This window comes from Cervus elaphus, chromosome 23, assembly GCF_910594005.1.
Source record: "Cervus elaphus chromosome 23, mCerEla1.1, whole genome shotgun sequence".
NCBI classification, from domain to species: domain Eukaryota; kingdom Metazoa; phylum Chordata; class Mammalia; order Artiodactyla; family Cervidae; genus Cervus; species Cervus elaphus.
Window position 1 is genome coordinate 75,134,365 of NC_057837.1, and position 21,540 is coordinate 75,155,904.

The 21,540-nt window shown below is 43.2% G+C and overlaps 2 protein-coding genes across 11 annotated transcripts in view; one reads left to right on the forward strand and one right to left on the reverse strand.

The window, feature by feature from the left end:
• Positions 1 to 21,540, reverse strand: part of ZMYND8 (zinc finger MYND-type containing 8) — a 116,200-nt gene that overhangs the window by 53,454 nt on the left and 41,206 nt on the right. For 8 of the 10 annotated variants that reach the window (XM_043885111.1, XM_043885102.1, XM_043885105.1 and 5 more), the window contains 7 exons: positions 15,265 to 15,483; positions 12,450 to 12,563; positions 9,550 to 9,642; positions 8,317 to 8,404; positions 5,080 to 5,135; positions 3,716 to 3,793; positions 2,230 to 2,345 (listed from right to left, as the gene is read on the reverse strand). In XM_043885111.1, the coding sequence (XP_043741046.1) occupies positions 2,230 to 2,345; positions 3,716 to 3,793; positions 5,080 to 5,135; positions 8,317 to 8,404; positions 9,550 to 9,642; positions 12,450 to 12,563; positions 15,265 to 15,483 (764 nt within the window). The remainder of the gene's footprint in view (positions 1 to 2,229; positions 2,346 to 3,715; positions 3,794 to 5,079; positions 5,136 to 8,316; positions 8,405 to 9,549; positions 9,643 to 12,449; positions 12,564 to 15,264; positions 15,484 to 21,540) is intronic. The other 2 variants (XM_043885112.1, XM_043885110.1) reach the window with 1 other exon arrangement.
• On the forward strand, positions 4,235 to 4,528 carry LOC122681746 (ubiquitin-conjugating enzyme E2 variant 1-like). The gene has a single exon (XM_043884175.1). It carries the CDS (start codon positions 4,235 to 4,237, stop codon positions 4,526 to 4,528), a length of 294 nt encoding a protein of 97 aa, XP_043740110.1.

Below are 21,540 nucleotides of genomic sequence, written 5' to 3' on the forward strand. Positions count from 1 at the left end.
ACCTGACGCCCCTAGCTTCAACCCAGCGTGTAGATGGGAATCTGGTAGGAATAAGCGTTTCCAAGGAGACCTCAGGGATTTCATAGACCATAAACTCAAGCCAGGTAAAAGCCATGGGGAGCAATGTGGACTCAGTGGGGAGAGCAGGTGGAAAACTCACACCCAGTTTAACGCAAGGACCCCCTACTCAGGTGCTATCAAACTGCCTCGGGAATTAGGACCCAACACCAAGTCTTCCAAAATTTTAAAGTAGAAAATATAACCTTTTTATCTTCTCTTTTACCCAAATGTTAACAGCATCTCATTCCTGTTTATTAAAAGAAAACCAGCAGGGAGAAACAAAGCCTGGCCATGGGGCAGAGTCCAGGGCACAGGCCGGCGGCCCACAGCTCACAGCTCTTGGTGATGCTAGGTCACGATGCATATGAACACGGAACCCCTCAAAATACCCACCCGCACCCTCAGAGTGCTGGAAACCACCCACTTCTCATCCGTTCCCACTCACTGCTGTCATTCTGCAGAGGCCCGAGGAACCAAAGGTGCAGCCAGGCAGAACGAGGGCTGGGCAGGAGCCAGATGCCCCCAGGGCCAGCGTCTGTGGGGCCTCCAGAGCTTTTCAGCCGAGTGGGCAGGAGTTAGGACCAAAACAGGGCTCTAAGGAGCAGTGGGGAGCTCCAGGCGGCCCCGACAGCTGACGCCCCTTCTCTGGGCCAGCCTCCGCTCTGTCGGTGAGGTGCAGGATGAGCCCCTACCTGGAGGGATGCTGGGGAGACGCACCTGACCGGTCCCCTGCACCCCCAGGAGCTGACCAGCCACAGTCACTGGGATTGCACCTTCTCCCACTTTTGTCTGGAATTGGTGCCTTAAGTTCCATGAGGTTATTTTACAAGTGATTTCAGAAAAGGGTTTCTTTTTCTTAAAGAAGACCCAGGAAATACTGAAAGGGATATCCTATTTGCTTAGTGACAGGAAGTCTCTGGGAGGCTATGTCTTGAGAGGCAACACAGTCACACAGCCGAACTACTTCCTACTTCTGGGCCTCGGTTTTCCTATCAATGAAATGGGGATAAAAGCAGCTTCTATAAAAAAAAAGCACTTAAAACAATGTCAGCTGCCACAGTAGCATTCACTTGGCCCGGCACACGGCACACACTGAAAAAATGTTTCTTTGAATGAATGAATGAATAAAGGAATTTCAGAAAGCTTCCCAAAAAAAAATGGTCAAATTCAAAATATAATACTTGCCATCACACCCAGAACCATCTCCGCTAATTTCCATCTTGTCTCCTATCAATGGACTGCTAAGATTCCTGGTAAGTGACTTTGCAGATTACTTTGAAATTCATTTTTTTCCTTCCAAGATGACAAGCAAACTTTCACAAGGAGCAATTATTTCAGATTCTGCTGCTGTTTCAAATGATAAACTGTATTTTCTGTATGTTCTGTGGGTGGGTATAATTTTCAAAATATGTCTTTTAAATATACACACACACAAACACTTTCCCAGCCTGCCTGCTAGGGCTCTGTGGGGAGGGGGTGTTGCCTCATTTAATCACAACATAACTTGCTAAAAGAGAACTGGAGATATTAACCGCTGCTCATCTCCGTCTACCTGTTGTTCCAAAGCAGGCGGGGGGCTGCGCTCTGCAGAGAGCCGCTATTAGCTAGAATAATTCACATCTAGCTAGAATAATTCACATCGCTGAAGGGGGAGGGGGGAGGCAGGAAGGCTAGAAGGGAGGGATCCTACCTGTCAAAACAGCAACCCCTTGTAATTTCCCATTTTAGCTCCACATAAAAAGGAACAGGAGGGGACTGCCCCACACGACGACGGGAGATACATTTACCAGCAATCTGGGGAAATGCTTCTGATCCCTGAAAGCATTATTTTGAAAAGCAATTTGTGCAGTGATTTAATTTACTGCAGGGGGAAAAAAAAAACCCAAAAAAGAACAGCAGAGCTTAAAAGAGCCATGGAACCTATGCCCATGCTGGCTGTATCCACAAAATCACGAAAGCAAGATCCTTTCCAACCTACCTGAAAAAACGGAAGCCGGTGCACAATCAGGCTTCACACAGCCCAGGCCAGTATTTTTAAAGTACAAGATCATTAGTGGGTATCACGAGGATCAAATAATAGCCGTGCCCCCCCCGCCCCCTCTCACATTCATTGGCAGGATCAAAGGCTCACTCAGAGCTACGCGTTTGAAGTCCGTGTTTAACTCCCACCTGTCGTGTTGTCCAAAGAAACGGGCATCCACCTGCCCATCTTTATCCCTCAGAGCTTTCGCAGGCCAGAATGGAAACCCCTTCAGTTTTGCCCAAACCAAAGGATGTGGATTGCTCTAGGAAAAGAAAAACAAAATCCCGAGTTTGTACGTATTCAACAGCAAGAGCTCGGTAGGTGAGGGAGCGGTGAGACAGGACATGAAGTGAAAGAGGACAATTTCAAGCAGGGTCTGTCTCCCCAAGAAGCAGTCCCCAGATGCGTAGCCAGTAAGCCTGGGCAAGGCTGGGAGAGGGGTTAAATGGGGAAACCGAGAAGAAGTGAGTGCTGACAAAACCAGGCTTGAATCCTGGCTATGCTGCTATTGCTTGAGGGCAAGTGAGCAAGAGATTGACCCTTTCTGGGCAACACGGGGACAGTAATACCTACACTCTCCATTAAGTTGGAGGGTTAAATGCACATGATATCCAACAGAGAATAACAGGCAGCACTAGGTACCTTTATTCCTCATCAAGTGCTATTCAAAGGGTTAACTATTCAGATATTCATCTCCAAAGGCACGAAAAGCTATCAACTATGTTTTGATTCTCCACTCTAATGCCAAGTCTTGCTGCCCAAACCCCTCCACCCCCACGCCCATACTCCCAGCTCTCTCTGCAAAGCACCAGTTTGGAAAATGTAGATCCCTGGGGGCAACAAGGGTGACGTTCTCTCCCTACTCCCAACCCATCCTCAAGAACCATGGTTTCATATGTAAAATAGACAGCTAGTGGGAAGATGCCATATAACACAGGGAGCTCAACCTGGTGTTCTGTGACAACCTACAGGGGCAGGATGAGGTGTGAGGTGGGAGGGAGGTTCAAGAACGAGGAGACATATGTATACCTATGACGGACTCACGCTGGGGTATGGTAGAGACCCACACAACAATGTAAAGCAATTCTCTTCCAATTAAAATAGATTTTTTTAAAAAAAGGGAAATCCAGACAACCTGTATCTTCCTGTTCTTTCCTGAGCTCTGACTATGTCAGTGTTGATTAAATCGTTGATCAAATCTTAAAGGGAAAAAAAAAAAGAACCATGGTTTGGAGAGATCATGGAGTTAATCCTGGAAGAGATTTCCAAACCTCTTAAAATAGACGCAGGTGATTTGTAAGTAACATACTCATTTACCACTACTGGCTCACTATCTGAATGATAGTGTGTGTCTATTGGTGTGTCTTTCTTCTGATGAGTTTTTCTTTTATTCTGCATCCTGCTGTTTTCAAGGACTAACAGAGCCCGTCAATCATGATGCTTTGAACTTTTAGCCAAAGAGGTTTATCCCACCTGGATTACTCCCTTTCTGACTATAACCGTATCAGCACGAAAATTATCTAAAAACATCATCCGAAAGTTCCATCCAGTAAGCCACCTGGAGAAAGCTGTTCTGGGTCATCCAAGGCACAGAGTTCAGTAAACAAAGAAAGAAAAGGAAACCCAACTTACACAAGGCTCACAAAACCAGTTATCTCGTTTTTGGCAGGCAGCTAGATAACACTCTGGACAAACTTCAATTTCATTCATCTGTAAAGCAAAAAGGTGTTTAAAAAAAAAGTCACTCCCAGGGGCCTTATATCTGCAAGTCCTCAAGAAATACATGACGATACTGGCAGGTGAGGTTAGCTAAACTAAGTGCCATGGTGGGGAACACTCTGGACATTAATCGGACTATTTCTCACCAACCTTGATGTGTTCACCTAGCCCAAGCCATCATCATCTCTTTCTGAACCGTGTCTCCCAGCTTCCTAATTTGGTCCATTCCCCACATACACGGAACAGCCTGAGCCCAGCCCAGGAGGTTCATTTCATACACACCATCAAAACTAGGGGTTATTTTTCCAGGACACCTGGGCCATTCTTGAAGAAATTCAGGACATTTCCTGCAAATAATGTCTAATGCAAACACCTGCCACAAGAAGACTGAAAGGGAAGAAGGGGTCGGCCTTTGAGTGACAGTGACGCAAGATGACAGCCACCATGGGCTCGGACAATTATGAAAACCAAATATACAACCTTAAAATAAAATGTGGACCTAAATACCCAGAAGCACCCACCTTTGTAAGACTTGTAACAAAAATTAATATGAATGGAGCTAATAGTTCTAATGGAGTGGTGGACCCAAGAGCCGTTGCAGTGCTAGCAAAATGGCAGAATTCGTATAGCATCAAAGCTGTCCTGCAAGAGCTTCAGCGCCTAATGATGTCTAAAGAAAATATGAAACTCCCTCAGCCACCTGAAGGACAGTGTTACAGCAATTAATCAAAAAGAAAAACCACAGGCCTTCCCCTGACCCCCATTTGATTTAACCAGTCTTCATTTTCCACAGTAATAAATTTTCCAGATACGTCTTGTAGACCTCAAAGTACTAGAAAGAAAGCTCCCATTCAAAGGCAGTTTATCTTAAGATACTGTAAATGATACTAATTTTTTTTGTCCATTTGAGATATATAAGTTGTGCTATTACAAAAGAAGAAGACGAAGACTAAAAGGGACCCAAGGAAATGCCACAGTGTGAGACTGGGGGGCAAAGAAATCATAAACGCTATGCTACATGCAGTGCCTGACCACCAGTCAAGGATGAAAAAAATCCTCTCTCTCAGATCACAGATAAGGTAAGGGTGTTATTTCATCACATACTAGGGTCCCCTGTGTTGCTTTTACTTTCCTCGAAGACAAAAGACGCTGTGTCTGTGCATCAACAAATTCTCAAATCTCCACAACTATCCTCGGACAATTCCACCAATGGGAACATCAATCACCCAACCCATCATTCCAGGTACACTTAAAAGGGGACAGTGGGAAACACATACCTCATGCTCACAGATTTTGATGACTACTTTTGCAATTTGCGTCAATTTGTGATTTCCTAAGGGAATAAGACAATAGAGTTAATTCAAATGGAAACACAGAAACACCTTAGGATTTATACCTATAGAGCCTTAGGACTTATACCTCTATTAACAAGCTTTTCACTTGCTTTCCCTTGGGAGTAACCCTTTAAAGGTTAAAAACCAGACATTCTGGCTTCTAACATCAGTTTAGATGACTTTTCCCAGGAACCAACCTTTGGTGCTGAGATACTCCCTGAAAGGTGACAATGTGTAGTGGTTTCCCAATAGATCACAATATTTGAAAGATGCTTTTATAGTCTCAAGGCCCACAGTAGTGGAAAGGAGCCTTCTGGACTTCCCCAGTAGTCCAGTGATAAAGAGTCCGCATGCCAATGCAGGGGACGCAGGTTTGATCCCTGGTCCAGGAAAATTACACGAGTAACTAAGCCCACACACCACAACTACTGAGCCCAAGCACCTAAGAGCCCATGCTCTGCAAAGAAAGAAGTCACCACAATGAGAAGCCCACGTGTCTCAACTAGAGAGCAGCCCCTGCTCTCTGCAACCAGAGAAAAGCCCTCGCAGCAACAATGACCCGGCAGAGCTGTAAATAAATAAATACATAAGCAAAGGCGCCTTCTTCCGCCCATTGGCCCAGACCCTAACCCAAGAAGAAGAGTCCGGGGAAAAGAAAACATTTAATTGACTAATTCCAGTGTGCCTGGTGCAATGAACTCAACTCCTTAAAAAAAGCCTTATTAGGAAGCAAGCATGAATGGTCTCATTTCACCTCAGAGTAAACCGAGGTTCAGGAGTCATCACATATATGAGATCACTGAGCTAATGAATTGAGGTTATGGCTCCAGGTCCAACTCTTAATCCCTCACCTTTGCACTAAACCAGAGAACAAGATCAAAAAGCCATGTTGTATTGAACAGTATGTTTTTAGAAATTGTAAATATGGGGGCAAAAGATTTCATACACACAAATACCTAGATTTCTGACATGTCTGAAAACTCAGAAGATCAGAAAACTCTGTATCCAATAAACCACTGGAGTGTCCAGTGGTGACCTCTCCAGAGTGGGTAGGAGTTTCCTGTTGTCTACAGCCTCCAGCTCCCCGCACTGGTCATCCTCGCTTATTCTACTGTTTTTCTGCTACCTGGCTTCATTCACTTGTTTATATGATCTTACTGGCCTTTCTCTGTATTTGAGTTTATAACCTTGACACAAATTTCCAATGCCTAGATACATATCTTTCTCCCATCCCTGCATCCCCAGCCCTGCAAACACGTTAGTAATGCAAAATATGTACTTTAAGCAGATAGTCATCCACTCATATTTCTTTCTTCAATCATCAGCTAACAACAGTCTACTCTTAGGCCCAAGCATGTATAGGAAACAAGATCTGCCCTTAAAGAGCTTACACCCTGGTGAGCAACTCAAAATTTAAAAAGCACCATCAGGAAAATGTGATACATACTGTCATGCTGAAGGACAGGTACAGAGAGCCCTTAACAAAAGTATGTAATATGGTCTAGGTCACAAAGGAAAACTCAGGACTGAAAGGCTGAGACTGAAGGACAAGGAAAAATCATCAAGGCAAAGACAGAGGAGTGTTTCAGCAGGGGACTAGAGGAGCAGGATGGCGCAGGACACGCTTAAAGAACTACGGCAAGAAGGCAGACAGAGGATCATGGGAAAAGGCAGGGCAATGGGAAAGGTGCGCGTGGAAGAGATTTTTAATGGGAAGTCTCCCCCAATCTGTCCAGAAGGCTTAATCCACAAAAACATAACAAAACTTTATCCAGAATCAAAAGAAGTCCTAAAATTCAGTAATAAAAAACAATTCAATTTTTGAAATGAACAAAAGATCTAAATTGATGTTTTACCAAGAAAAGATGGATAAATGACTAATAAGCACAAAAGATACTCAATACCTAGTCATTAGAGACAGATAAAACAGCCATTGCATAACACTTCATGCCTTCAAGAACAGCTAAAGTTAAAAAGAGACAATATCGAATGTTGGCAATGATGTGGCACAACAAAAACTCTCACATACACTGCTAGAAGGAGTGTAAAATAATACAACCAACTGATGAAATAGTTTGGTAAAATTTCTTATAATTTAAATACAAACCTACTCAATGATCTAGCAATACCACTCTTGGGTATTCATCCAAGAGAAATGACAGCCTATGTCCACACAAAGAATTCTATAAGGATGTTCACAGGGGGCTTTATTCATAATAGCCGAAAACTGAAAACAATGCAAATATCCATCAATATCAGCAAAGGGAATGGATAAATTGTATATTGACACAATATTGATACCACTCCACAGTAAGAAGAAACAAAGCAATAATGCATACAACAGAAGTGAATCCCAAAAATATTACACTCTGTCAACACAGTAAAGACTCCATTGATATGAAATTATAGAATATGGAGAATTAGTTCTCAGTTATAGAAAACAGAACAGTAGTTCCTTTTGAGGAGTGGGGATTTAGTGAAGAGCGGCAACTGGGACATAATAGGGTGATAGAAATGTTTCAGGGTCTTCTTTGCGGTTGGAGTTACAGAGGTGGAACACGTTTGTCAGATTCATGGAATGTATCTGTAAAATCTGTGCTTTCTGTTTTATATAATTATTCCTCCATTAAAAAGGACAGGGAGGCCTTCCCTGATGATATATAATGGTTAAGACTGCGTGCCCATGCAGGGAACACAGGTTCAATCCCAGATGCCACATGCCATGGACCTCCTAAGCCCACGCACCACAACTAAAGCCTGAGGGCTTAGAGTCTGTTCTCAGCAACAAGAGAAGCCACCGAGATGAGAACCCCATTCACGACAGCGAAGAGTAGCCCCCACTCACCGGAACTAGAGGAAGCCCGCACGCAGCAGCAAAGACCCAGAGCAACCAAAGATAAATAATTAAGTGTTTTTTAAAAATTAAGAGGATAGGTAAAAGCATCATATAATCACAAGCAACAGTGGATATCCACTCATACCCTAAAATGCATGTAGTCACCGCCCCTTATTCACACATATTAGCAATCTACATGTAAGTTTCTTCAGCTCTGGGTTCTGATGCATGAAAAAAGATCCTGTTTTTGGTTTTTTTGTTGTTGTTGTTGTTTTTTATGAAATGCAGAAGAACAGGCAACACACAGCATACTCTCTTTTCTAAGAGTCATCTAAGCCACTCACCCCCATTATAAATGATGCAGTTGTGCAAAATCCATTTTGCATCAGCCAAGAAGGCTTCTGTGCAGCCATACATTTTCTTTTTAGCATTCTGGGGAGAAAAGCCACAGAAAATAATCACCAGTGAGTCTCTATAAGCCACAGCCCGTAACACCTGCGTCCCCACATAATTTTCCTAGCAGTCATTTGCCAAATTAATTAATGCTTTTACTCATTTCCCCAGATGCTATTACAGTTGAGATCTATAACTCTATAAAAATGCATTCAATGAATTCATCACACTAACCTGAATTTTCTCATCTTATAGCACTGTCGTTTATCAGGCAGCTTCCTCCAATGAACCAGAGTATTTTATATATTTACACATTTATTATTAATTGTACAGTCTCCCATAAGCCTCATAGTTGAAAACTCAATGAAGCCATTTTTATCCCCATTTTACAGACAGGGAAACTGAGATATAGAAATGTTAAAGAACTAATCCAAAGTTCCAAAGCTATTAATTTATGAAATTAGGATTCCAACCTCATCTTTTTGCGATGTCTTTTTTTTTTAACACCATAAGGGTGTGAGCAGTTTTCCAAAGCAGGCTGAATTTACTGTTTGGAGGTTGGGAGAGAGGGTCCATCAATACACACAATATAATGTTTTCTCCTCATTCATGCTTTTCTTTAAGAATATTTTGGTGCCAAAAATTTGAAAATCAGCACCAAGATGACAGACATTTTAGATGTAGTCTAAAATGCTACCAGTGTAATTTTCAGCATGGAATTTCAGTTTGAACCTTTGAAAACCAGGGTTAGTCACTACAGAAATACCCTTCTCCGTGAAATAAATCAAGCTCTAAGAAGCCACATGTTTACTGCTAACATGAAGATTTCCCAGGTACTTAATTTTCTCTACTTCCTTCCTGCTGCTCTCATTAACATCTCCAAAAGAAAGAGAAGAGTAAACCCCAAATCAATCAAATCACTAATGCTTAGAAGCTGTAACTTTCTCAGATAAAAGGCTAGAATCACCAGCAGAAATAATATTTGGCGCTAAGCAGCAGGTTTCAACACCCACAGTAATCCCTGGGAAAATGTTACAAGAAGTTAGGGGAATGAGCGTTCTTCCATCCAAATATAAGTGGCTCAGGGGAGACACAGAGGAGCCATCTAACTTGAGACAGGGCATGGGAAGTGAGGGAAGTCTTGAGTCATCTCAACAGCTGTGGGCTCTTTGATGGAAGCCCACCTTTTCCAACGTACAAAGGTCCATTGGGTGGAAGATGTATTCTGCATAGTCAGGATGTTGCTCCAACGGGACAGGCTTCTGAAATGCATCTGTCTGTAAAAGAAAGGATGCATACACAAAAACACAAACCCAAAAAAAAAAAAAAAAAAAAAACACAAACCCGTCACTGCTATGGAAGACCGCAAGCATTAACACCTACAAACTACTTCAACAATGGAGACATCTTTCCAGAAAATACAGTTCTAAAACTTTCTACAAAACAGACCCTTGAAAAGCTCGAAAGTGGTTTACCCTCTAATTCTGCCTGTTTATCAATAATCATGGACCCAGCTGTGTTCCAGTTTTGTCATCTGTTCAGTTTTCAGTATATACTCAAATAACAGGTCCAGGCCTCTTCAATTAAGATTGACAAGAACAACGGGCTATCAGTTACTTTAGACCTCAACTCTGACGGAGGCTTGTCTGTAGTACACTGCAAATGCCTATAATTAAAACTGACTGGGGGTGAAATTTGGCTACAACTAGAGATGACATGCCAAACAAAGTTCCCCTAAGTGCCAACAAGTTCCAAGTGCTTACTCCTTGGAAGCAAAGTTATGACCAACCTAGACAGCATATTAAAAAGCAGAGACATTACTTTGTCCACAAAGGTCCATCTAGTCAAGGCTGTGGTTTTTCCAGGAGTCATGTATGGATGTGAGAGTTGGACTATCAAGAAAGATGAGCACCGAAAAATTGAAGCTTTTGAACTGTGGTGTTGGAGAAGACTCCTGAGAGTCCCTTGGACTGCAAGGAGATCCAACCAGTCCATCCTAAAGGAGATCGATCCTGGGTATTCATTGGAAGGACTGATGTTGAGGATGAAACACCAATACTTTGGCCACCTGATGCAAAGAGCTGACTCATTGGAAAAGACCCTGATGCTGGGAAAGATTGAAGACAGGAGAAGGGGACGACAGAGATGAGATGGTTGGATGGCATCACCGACACAATGGACATGGGTTTGGGTGGACTCCGGGAGTTGGTGATGGACAGGGAGGCCTGGCGTGCTACGGTTCATGGTGTCGCAAAGAGTCGGACACAACTGAGCGACTGAACTGAAGTGCCAACAGATGTTTTACACATGGGTAGAAATCCTAGTGAGATTTTGCTCCTCCTCTAAGGAGCCAAATTACTTTCAACATAGGGACTATGTAAAGCAGTGGTCCCCGACCTTTTCGGCGCCAGGGACCAGTTTCGTAGAAGACCATTTTTCCACGAACTGGGGTGAGGTAACGGTTTTGAGATGATTCAAGCCTATTACAGTTTTGCACACTTTATTTCCAACCTAATGTCGCTGCTGATCTGACAGGTGTACCAGTCCGTGGCCTGGAGGTTGGGGCCCCTGGTGTAAAGGTTTTGTATCTTAGTCCACTTTTTTAAGCCCTATTTGAATCAGTTCAAAATGCTAGGCCGGGTTTGTCAATGGGTACTATTTATTTATCAATAAAAAAAATACATAGGGAATTCCCAGTGGTTAGGACTCAGTGCTCTCACTGCTCTCCCTTGTCAAGGAACTATGACCAGGAACACACATATACAGTTTATACAGACACACACACACATACAGATAAGATTTAATTAACGACCAAATTGTGCTCAAGCAAGGCATGTGAATGGATTACCATTTGCAGTTATCCAAGCTCTTTCTCATCCAGAATAAGTTTGGCTTTGTCAGTTTAAAAGATGCTTCCATAAAATCAGCAACTTTCTGCCCTGATTTTGTAACAAACAATTTAGGTAAGAAATTAACACCTTCTTTGATTTTTCTTTTTGGTTTATAATTCTACAGTGTTGAAAAATCGAAATAAATCAATTCTTCTTGTCAAAGTTTGGTGTTTTATTTTTAATGAGGCTATATACTTTTGCTTCCGTTGATGGAGTTTTTGTGAAAGAGACAGGTTCCCAATTTAGCAACACCCAATGGGCATGCTCTGAACTTTTTCCATCATGATATCAAATTTCAGAATATAATCTCAAAAACTGAAGTTTCTACATTTTTAAAGAAATTAAACCACACTGGCTACTAAAAGCATTCAGATTTTTTATTTCCACATATTCCTTTGACTTAGAAAGCAAAGTCTGAAGAGTTTCATAAAGGGTCACCACTAGCCCATCCGGTGCCTTTGTGTAAATCTACCAAAGAACTCTACCAAAGAACCCAAATTTCTGTAAGAAAAATGTCTTAATGTTGATAAACTTGTCATAAAGTATTATTTTTTAAAAACAAGGTATGTTACTGCCATCTTTCTGACAACTGTTGCAAAAAACTACAAAATGACAGCTATGATATAACTGGGACTCCTTGAGAGAAACCACTTTAAAGTTCACAGCTTGCCAGCTGAACACGGCAGGCCTGCTTTCACACAGATTTTCCTAAGGACAAAGGCTGCACATCAAATCCCAATTCAAACTTAAAGAAACTAAGCAAATCCTCACCCTTTACAGGAATCTCACCGGTTGAGTTTTACTTGACAGCTCCCTCATTAGACCCTGATTACAAATAAACTGGGTTGCACTCAGCTCTCTCACTGAAATGGAATTTTTACAACTCCCCCACATCAAGTGTGGTCTGAGGTTTCATTTCGCGACCACTAAGAATTTTAAATCCCCACCAGCTTCCTAATATATGTCATTTCCTGATTAAACTCCTAGGGGACACACAGTGCTCACTTTTGAGAATTCACTGAATGCCTCTGTCCAATTTAAGTTACAGGGATTTGCATCTGGGCACACGAGACCCAAAGAGTAAGAAGCACAGGTGTCTGAAAAGCCAAGGTAACTACAAGGAACAAAAATGTTAACAGAACAAAAATCACCATTCTCATTAACACGTGTAATAAGAGGAAGTGTCTTCTTACCCCTGGCTGTTTCATTTTCTGAATGGCGAACTTGAGCAGGTATGATAATTGTTCGATGGTGAGCATCGTCATGGCTTTACTCTGCGTTTCGATGCATTCTGCTACTGTGATCTTCTGCAAGTCAAAATCACACAAACACTCAGTTAGGAAAGACTATTACGATCTCGTGTATTCATTTCCCTTTCCTCCTAAGTTTCCAGTAAGTTCACACATAAAAAATGATCCCCATCTAAATGAGACCAGTTGTTTCGCTTGATGAGGACGCCAGTCTACTTGACCTGGGTGCTGGATCAGTGGATAAAAATGAAGAAGTGTTGTTAGCTCATGGAGGCGATAGAATCTGAGAAGAGGGGAGGTGGGCATGGACCTGAAAAATCATCATTCTTATAACCTTGAGTTTCAAAAACAGGACATGAAAAGCCACTGGTCGTTTCAGAGTACTCTCTTCACACAATGAATGAACCACTTTCCTTGAGCCTCTAAAGGTTCTGGGCTATCTTTCAGGAAACTGACAAGGCATTAATTCAATGACATCATGGATGGAGAGGGACAGTCTTCCCTACAAAAGAAGTCTAATGCATGGAAGTGAACTAATAATAAGTATGACTTCATTCTCCATCACCATTGACGTGAACCCACTCAGGACACTCCAGCAAACTACCCAAGGAGCAGTCTTACATGTCTACCTCCATGAGCGAGAAAAGAGAAATTCCTATCAAAGACATGTCTGAAACCAGATTCTGCTATATAAACTGGTACCAGATCTCAGAGGTGTGGAATCCTTAGGTAGCAGCAGAAACAAAAATAGCCAACTCGCATGATGTCACTCTTGAATCACCTGTGTAGGGAGAGCAAAGCAAGGTTTCTCCAACTAATCTGGATTTTGTTTCCATTCTTCAGATCTCCAGATCCTCCAAAAGGAATTTTCATGGTTGGTTGTCGAGAAAAAGGGGCAACACAGGAGGTACTCGGAAGAGGAAATGATGCATGGATCTAACTGTTTGGCTACCAGAACTGGGAACAGCTAGTCTTCTCAGCTGACCGCCTCACCCATTCACTCCTGGAAGAAATCTGGGACTCAAAGTCTTAGACACAGATCCCTCGTCTGTTTGAACTCCAGTTCGTTTCCAGGTAACTATCCATGGTGAACACCTGAGTTGCTCACTCAACTGTTGACCTCTTCTCTCCCAGCCCCAGCCCTGTCCTCCTGGCTGGCAATGCCCGGGGCCTACAATAGAGACAGAAAAAGGGCCAGACAGACATTTTCAAGCCTTTCCTGCCTGGGGATTGGTGAGCCAATCCTGACCAAGGAGCCCAAGGGCATGTCTCTTGCTTGATAAAAAGGGATGTGAGGAGACACACTAACCCCAGGAGGACTACTGTCTAGCCACACATGATAAAACCTCCAGCCACATCTTATGGCCAGGACACGTCACCTCAACAACAAAACGTGAAGAGTCTGGCTCTGAACAAACTCGGTCCTCTCCCCGCCTCTGGCTTCTTTCTACACATGATAATAAATCCCTATGGTTTCAGATACCTTTCATCAAGCTCCATTCTCTACAGAAAAAGTATCCTATCTGAGCCACTACCTTCACTGAGAAATTATTAAACAATTGGGAAGGAATGGTCAAGACAAAGGAAACAGATGAAGGTTCCAGTTTCCACAATTAAATGCAGGAGAATGAGGTTGGACTCTGAACAGGAGGCCACTGGTGAACAATGTCTCTGTCTAATGTAACCCAGAGAGAATCAAGGATCATCTTTTGCAATTCTAGGGGCATAACACCATTAAAAAGTCATCATCATATTGACTGGACATCTAATTTCTTCCCATAGATTTTCCCTCTACTGTACACAAAAGCAGTATTACAGACACTGTCCTAAAGCTTGCCTTTTTTCCCCCATGATCACCATTTGGGAGAACTTTCTATTTCCTACCTAGAAAGCATTTTCATTTGAGATCTAATACCAATGTACTTTTGAATTCAGGTGACATTCCATATTAAATAACTTTGTAGACGACATTTTTTTTTGTTTGCTGCTGTTGTTGTTTCACTTCGTTTTTGTTTTCTAGATAACATTCTTAATTTCAGCATTTGGAAAAAAGCATCATAGATGGGTGTTCCCAAGACTAGACGACACTTCAGAAGAGTGGAAATCATAATTGTTTTCATGAAGAGTGTTCAGGCTTTGCTATAAATGAAATATATACGTTCCCTTCACTGTGCCAGTGTGCTTCTGCCTCGGGTTCCGTACCCACTGCCTCTTCCCATGGCTCCATGGCTCCTTCCCCTTCTCTAAGTCTTTCTCAAATCGTAAAAGGATTTCCTGGACCTCTGCATTTAAGAGGTTTGAATAAGAGCATCAGGTGGCCACCACGTGGGACATACAACCAAACACTGGGCTTCCAGCTTGGCTACTGCCGAGGATTCAATGATGCAGCAGGAAATAACATCCAAGAAGGAAGAAAAGAGCTTGGGATCTTTTCAAAACGTATGAACTGGTAGAAGTTTGTAACTTCTGGAATGCTCATTTCAGAAGAATCAGAGAAAGCTGAAGATCTCAGAGCGATCCAAAAACCCACGAGGAATCAAAATCCACGTTCAGTGAGATTGTCTTTCCAAGAGCTGGAGTGCTAAGGCCACTGCCAGTGTTGGTCCCCAAAAAAGGGGATGATCAGGACCGGGCAGAGGGAAAGCAAAAAACTTCTCTTTTCCTTGTGTTTGGATTATTTGAAAAATTCGATATCAAAGGAAGAAACACAAAGGAGAGTGAACGAGGCAGACAATGCATTCATTCATCAGGAACTAACCTCACATTCAGGACAAAACCAGTCCCCCTCTGGTTCCGATGTCAGTCTCAGACACTTAGCGTGATAAACCCGGGGACAGAGCTCACAGCAAAGGACTTGGCCTTCCCGGTGACAAACCCAGCAGTAGAAATCATTTCGTCCGTCCTGTGGTACAACATCAACAGGGTCTGTGGTGAGTGGCTGCTTCATATAGTAAAACGGACCATGTCTTAGTTCTGACTGAAATGTAGGCAAGAAAGACAGGTTTGGTTTCAAAACAAATGTGCATTCTCAAAAGGAATTTGAACAAATACAACAATAACAACAAAAGAAAATCAGAGCATTACACACATTCATTAAAAAGCTATCTGGGGTTACTCTACTTTACATTAATATAGAATTTGCAGGTCATTAGACATTAAGATTTATTTTTTCAATCTTGTATTTGAAGAGGCCATGACTTGAAAAGCTGGTGTCTGGGAGTTAACAGGCAGCCTAGCAGGAGAGCACAATGGCTAAAACCAAGGCATGCCTGAGTTCAAATTTAGCTCAACCAGCTGCAGGACCCAGGGCAAGTCTTTTAACCGCCCTCCCCCCCAGCTTCAATTTTCTCATCTGTAAAGTGGGGTTGATAACATCTAACTCCATGGGATTGCGGTTGGGATTAAAAGGAATCATACAATGTATGCAATTAACACAGCGCCACCATGACAAATACTGCTAATACACTTAAAAGTCCAACATAATGGAAGTCTACATGTAAAAAGCCAAGCAAGTATGGCAATTTGCCCTGGGAGTCTTTCAACAATGGGCCATGGGAGAATGGATCCGTTTGGAAATGAGTCACCAAAAATGATCATTCATTTTTTTGAAGGCTACCCCCAATGCACAAAGAATTATAGCGAACAAGAGGCTTTCCTAAAACCATGCTTCTCAAACACAGGAGGCCCTGGTATTTGCAGAGAAGCCACATTACTTACTGAAGACAAACAAGGGCAGAAAGATTGAGCGGGGAGTGCCAATTCATGGGATCCAGACCCCTCCCTACGCCAAAATAGCAAGAGAAATACTTCCCTAATGATGCATTGGAAAAGACCCTGATGCTGGGAGAGATCGAGGGCAAGAGAAGGGGACGACAGAGGACGAGATGGTTGGATGGCATCACTAACTCAATGGACATGAGTTTGAGCAAGCTCTGGGAGTTGGTGATGGACAGGGAAGCCTAGCGTGCTACAGTCCATGGGGTCAAAAAGAGTCAGACACGACTGAGCGACTGAACTGAACAGAATGATACATTACAGAATTCAGCAAAGCCACTCTCTGAAAACAATCCCTCAGAAGAAACTCATTCAGAAAATGCCTATTGGAGACCAGTATGAAATCTTGTTTAGGAAGTATGGAAAAGTCTAGGGGTAAGTGTTCAAAATGACCTGGTAACTTCCCATGTGACCTTGGGAAAGCTACTCAACCCAGTTTAGCCTTGATTCTGTGGACAACAGGGCAGCCACAACCACAGTGCCTACCTCTAAAAAAACCTCCTGTTAACAAGCTTTTCCCTGTCCTTCAGTAAAACTTTACAGTTTTTCCCATAAAGATCTCATATATTGGTTAGGGACTGCATGATTTTTTGTTGCTGCTGTGAATGGGTCATTTTACCATTACAGTTTCTAAATAGTTACTGTTGGTACATAGACGCGCTATTAGATTTTTAATACTACTTATATATGCACAGTTCTAATAATTTACTGATTAAAAACTTTTATCATCTCTGTAAGTAACATTAGTTTTGTCTGCCCATGTCTAATATTCTTGTATCACTTTAGTCTTCTCCTTATTTTACCAGCTAGGACCCCCAGGATAACGGGAGAGAGTGACCACAATTGCAGGCATCCCTCTTGCTCCTGGTTTTTATTATGAGGTTTTAATGTCTCGCAAATGCCTGGTACTTCCACCTTCCTTGATAAAGTTTCAGAGATGCTTGCTTAGCAGATCTTCATGAATCAATCCGTCTAAGCCTCCCAACTCACTTCTACTAAGAAAAGAGCTAAGACTAATAAGGGCAATGGTGTAATTGTTGAGTCCAGTTTCAGTTCAACGTTTAAATAGAGTGCTTTACTTGGTTTCCAACGAATAATATCATCGTTATGCTATTCTTTCCATGTTATGTTTCTCAGCGCATCGTCACACACACCATCGTCCTTCTGTCCTCACCATCACCCAGAGAGGCACCAAGGGGAGACACCGCTAGTCCCAGCAGACAGAGGAGAAAACTAAGTTTAAAAGACTTTATCTGACCCCCCGAGTCCAGAAGCAAGGACTCCTACCCGTGTCTCCTAGCACTTTGGCTCATCCCTATGCCCCACAGAAGATGAAGCTGGATGCAAAGGAGATTCTGATGATTCAGTGACCCCCTCAGAGAACATTCTCTGTAATTCAAAATAACTTCTGCCACACAAACTTATGATTACCAGGGGGCAAAGGGGGCGGGGGATGAATTGGAAGATTAGGATTGACATATACACATTACTATGTATAAAACAGATGGGCTTCCCCAGAGGCTCAGCGATAAAGAATCTGCCTTCAATGCAGGAGACTCAGGTTTGAATCTTCTTGGTTCAGGAAGATCCCATGGAGAAGGAAATGGCAACCCACCCCAGTATTCTTGCCTAGGAAATCCATGGACAGAGGAGCCTGGTGGGCTACAGTAAACGGGGTCACAAAAGGGTTGGACGTGACTGCGTGACTAAACAACAATATATAAAATATACTACTAATAAGGACCTACTGTATAGCGTAGGGAACTCTACTCAATACTCTGTAATGAACTATATGGGAAAAGAATCTAAAAAAGACTGGATATACGTTACGTGCATAACTGTTTCTCTTTGCTGTATGCCTGAAACTAACACATTATAAATCAACAATACACCAGTAAAAATTAAAAAAAAAAAAAAACTTCTGCTAATGCAAAAAAGTAGAGCGGGAAAAAAATCTGAAATTTAGGAAGACAACTAGAAACATAATAGAGGGGGTATGACAAGATAACAGCATCTAGAGTAAGGGGTTCTCAACTCAGACGACATCTTGGGCTAGGCAATCTTGGTTCTGGGATCTGTTCCTCTGTACTGGAGGATTTGTGGCATCATTCGGGGGCACCCCCACCCACACGCACCAAACTGGGACAACCAAAAATGTCTCAGGCAGAGGCCTGCTCTCTGCCTAGGAAAACGGTTGCTTGAATTTCTACGGGGAGGGTGTGAAAGTGGAGGGGCTGGGGGAGGGGAAGACAGAGGAACCACCGCAGAGAGATAAACTGAAGCTATCAAGCAAGCAGAACTATTTCTAACCTGAGTGGGGTCCTCCAGGATGCACTGCGGCTTTCTGCAAGATAGCAGGAAGGCGTCTTCGAGGGCCCAACTTCCTTTCAGTAAGTTAATAATAGAACAGGAAGAGGCATGAAGACCTCAATGAAACTAGAAGAATCAGAATGTGACAGCTCATCATCTCTTGAGCAGGCAACCCAAGTCCTTTCCACCTAACAGAAGCCAGGGTATTGCCCCTTGAGAAGTTAAGTTCCCCTCCTCCATGTCCCTGCCCCTACCTGGCCAGGGGTGGGCATTCCCGGGAGGACCCAAGAGGAGGGCGGACCAGGCTGCCCTTTTTTTAGGAGATTTCATCCTTGATGAGAACCAGCTGGCTGGGAATCACCTTGCCAATCAGATGCTGGCTCTATCTGCTGCTTGTAAGTGTTTTCTGCTCCATAAAAATAATCTGATAAATATGCAACACTTTAAAAAAGGAAAGGTAAATCATTTCAGGTAGAATGACTTAATGTTTGTTTTTTTCTCCCCCACGTGCACAAGGTGTGTGTTCTCAGAGTCAGGCAAGCAGGTCGCAACACGCGTTGCTGTGGGGCTCACTGCAGGCTCCGCGCACACACGTTCTTACGTCCCTGCTCCTTCCCCAGGTCAGCTTAACGAGAAATAGACAGGCTTGTTCATCAGCTTCTGGAACACCCCAGCCTATACCAGGAGCCAGCAAACCTTCTCTACAAAACGGTTCTATGACGATAGGAGGTGAACAGCTGAGGCTCTGCGGGTCGTGTGGTCTCTACGGCGGCACTGTCACAGGAGAGCGGACGTGACTACAAACAAGGTGTCACTAAGTGGACGCGGCTTTGTGCCTGTGAACCTCATTTACAGAGACAGGCGCTGGACCACACCTGGCCTGCGAAAAACCAGAGAACATGTCTGCGGAGCCGGGGGAGGACCACAGACTCAAATTCCTTCTGGGGCCACAGAGGAAACAGAGAGGAAGGAAAACTGTCCTCATTCCAGCCTGTTTTCCTGTATTTGATAAAAATACACAAGGGCTGCAAAATAAAGAAAAACTGCTCAGCCCTGGAGTGTGAGGATGGCGTTGGAGGGCAGAGCATTGTCAACGCCCTCAGGCTCCAGTGATCAGCAGTCCTACTGACGGTCCCCTGATCTATCTTGGCTGCTCCCGCCCAACAAGGAACTTCTGTTTTTAAGACAATGCATGTGCTGTGTGCTGTGCTTAGTCCTGTCCCACTCTTTGCGACCCCATGGACCGCAGGCCCCTCTGTCCACAGGGATTTTCCAGGCAAGAAGACTGGAGTGAGTTGCTATGCCCTCTTCCAGAGCATGTTCCCAACCCAGGGACCGAACCCAGGTCTCCCACATCGCAGGCGAATTCTTTACAGCCTGAGCCACCAGGGAAGCCCAAGACAACGCATGGGCCCAATAAAATAAGTCCCAGCTCACCTCCTTATGAGTATGTATAGCCCCCTACTCAGAGGAGGCAACAGGGGCCCTGTCATTTCTCTGCCATATCTCATCAAAGGTACACCTAAGGTCATTAGGCACAAATCTATTAGCAGATTATTGCTCAATACTTGAATAAGAAAGAAAAGAAGCAAAGAAAGGAGGAAGGGAGAGAGAACCTCCCGGAAGGATTCAAACTCAAAAATGTCCCAAGAACTACAGATAGACAGGTATTTCTCAATAAAGGTCCAGTGTCACTTGAGAAAAGGTATTTCTCACCCCATCTACCCGGGGTCATTCAGCAACCTGACCCTCCTCCACACAACACCAGAAGCATCCTTCCAGGCTCTGGGATGTCCCCCACCCCCAGTTTCAAGAAAAAAGCACCTACATACTTTCTAACCTTTGTTAAGAGGTGAAACAAGATGGTGGTGGCCCATTTCAGGTGGTGAAATCCTGGCGGTCCAGTGGTTAAGAATCCCCACCTCTCAATGCAGGGTACACGCATCTGATCCCTGGTCCAGGAAGATCCCACATGCCCCGGAGCAGCTAAGCCCGCAGGCCGAAACTACTGAGGCCCTCAAGACGAGAGCCGTGCCCCGCAACGAGAGAAGCCACCGCAATGAGAAGCACTCGTACCACGACAAAGAGTAGCCCCTGTTCCCCGCATCTAGAGAAGGCCCGCGCGCAGGAATGAAGGCTCACCACTGCCAAAAGATAAAATCAGTAAGTCTTTTTTTTTAGAAAGGTATTAAAAAAAAAAAAAGAAGTCAAATCAGCGGACAGAAAGGTTGAAAAAAATTAAATACAAACCTTAGAACACGTCCCCTAAAAGTAAAGTGTGTTCTAAAGTTCTTCTTAAAACTCTTAGAACTCCCCTAAAAGTAATGAGTACCCATTACATGAAAAATGGGTGGAAACATAAAACCCGTAACTCTACTTCATGATAAACCATCTCTACCAAAAACGGGAAAATATGAGGGTGGGGGCGGGGGCGGTTATTATGCTAGAACGGTTTTCTTTTCAGAACGCTGGAACACAGAGAAATTTCAGAGTGAAGAAAAACAAGAAAGGGGTGAAGAATTTTGATATATACCAAAAATCAAAAGCGTATGAATGCCTAGAGAGAGCCAAAGGAGAGGAATGAGCAAAGCTGGCAGGGAACGCCACTATAGGGAGGGGTGGGGACGGCAGAAAGGTAGCACACACAGATCCAGTGTCCAGCTATTGCTGGATTTTTCTGTTTTTATAGGAACTATAAAATATAAGTTGATATTTGACATCTCATGATCATCAAATGTTGATGAGTAACAGAAATTACATTGGTAAAACCTAGCATATGGAGACATACATTTTGCATTTAATTCCATAACTTTTTTTCAATTTTGTAATCTAAAAGAAGAAAGAAAAGGGAAAGAGAAGGGGAAAAAAAAAAGAGTCCAGAAGAATTTTTTTCCAAGAATTTAAGTTACCCTTAGGAAAACAGACTGTGCTCAAGGGAAGCTGCCTCGAG

What these genes read in the sequence shown, in the direction of transcription:
- LOC122681746 (XM_043884175.1), top strand. Translation starts at nt 4,235, where the DNA reads ATGACAGCCACCATGGGCTCGGACAATTATGAAAACCAAATATACAAC.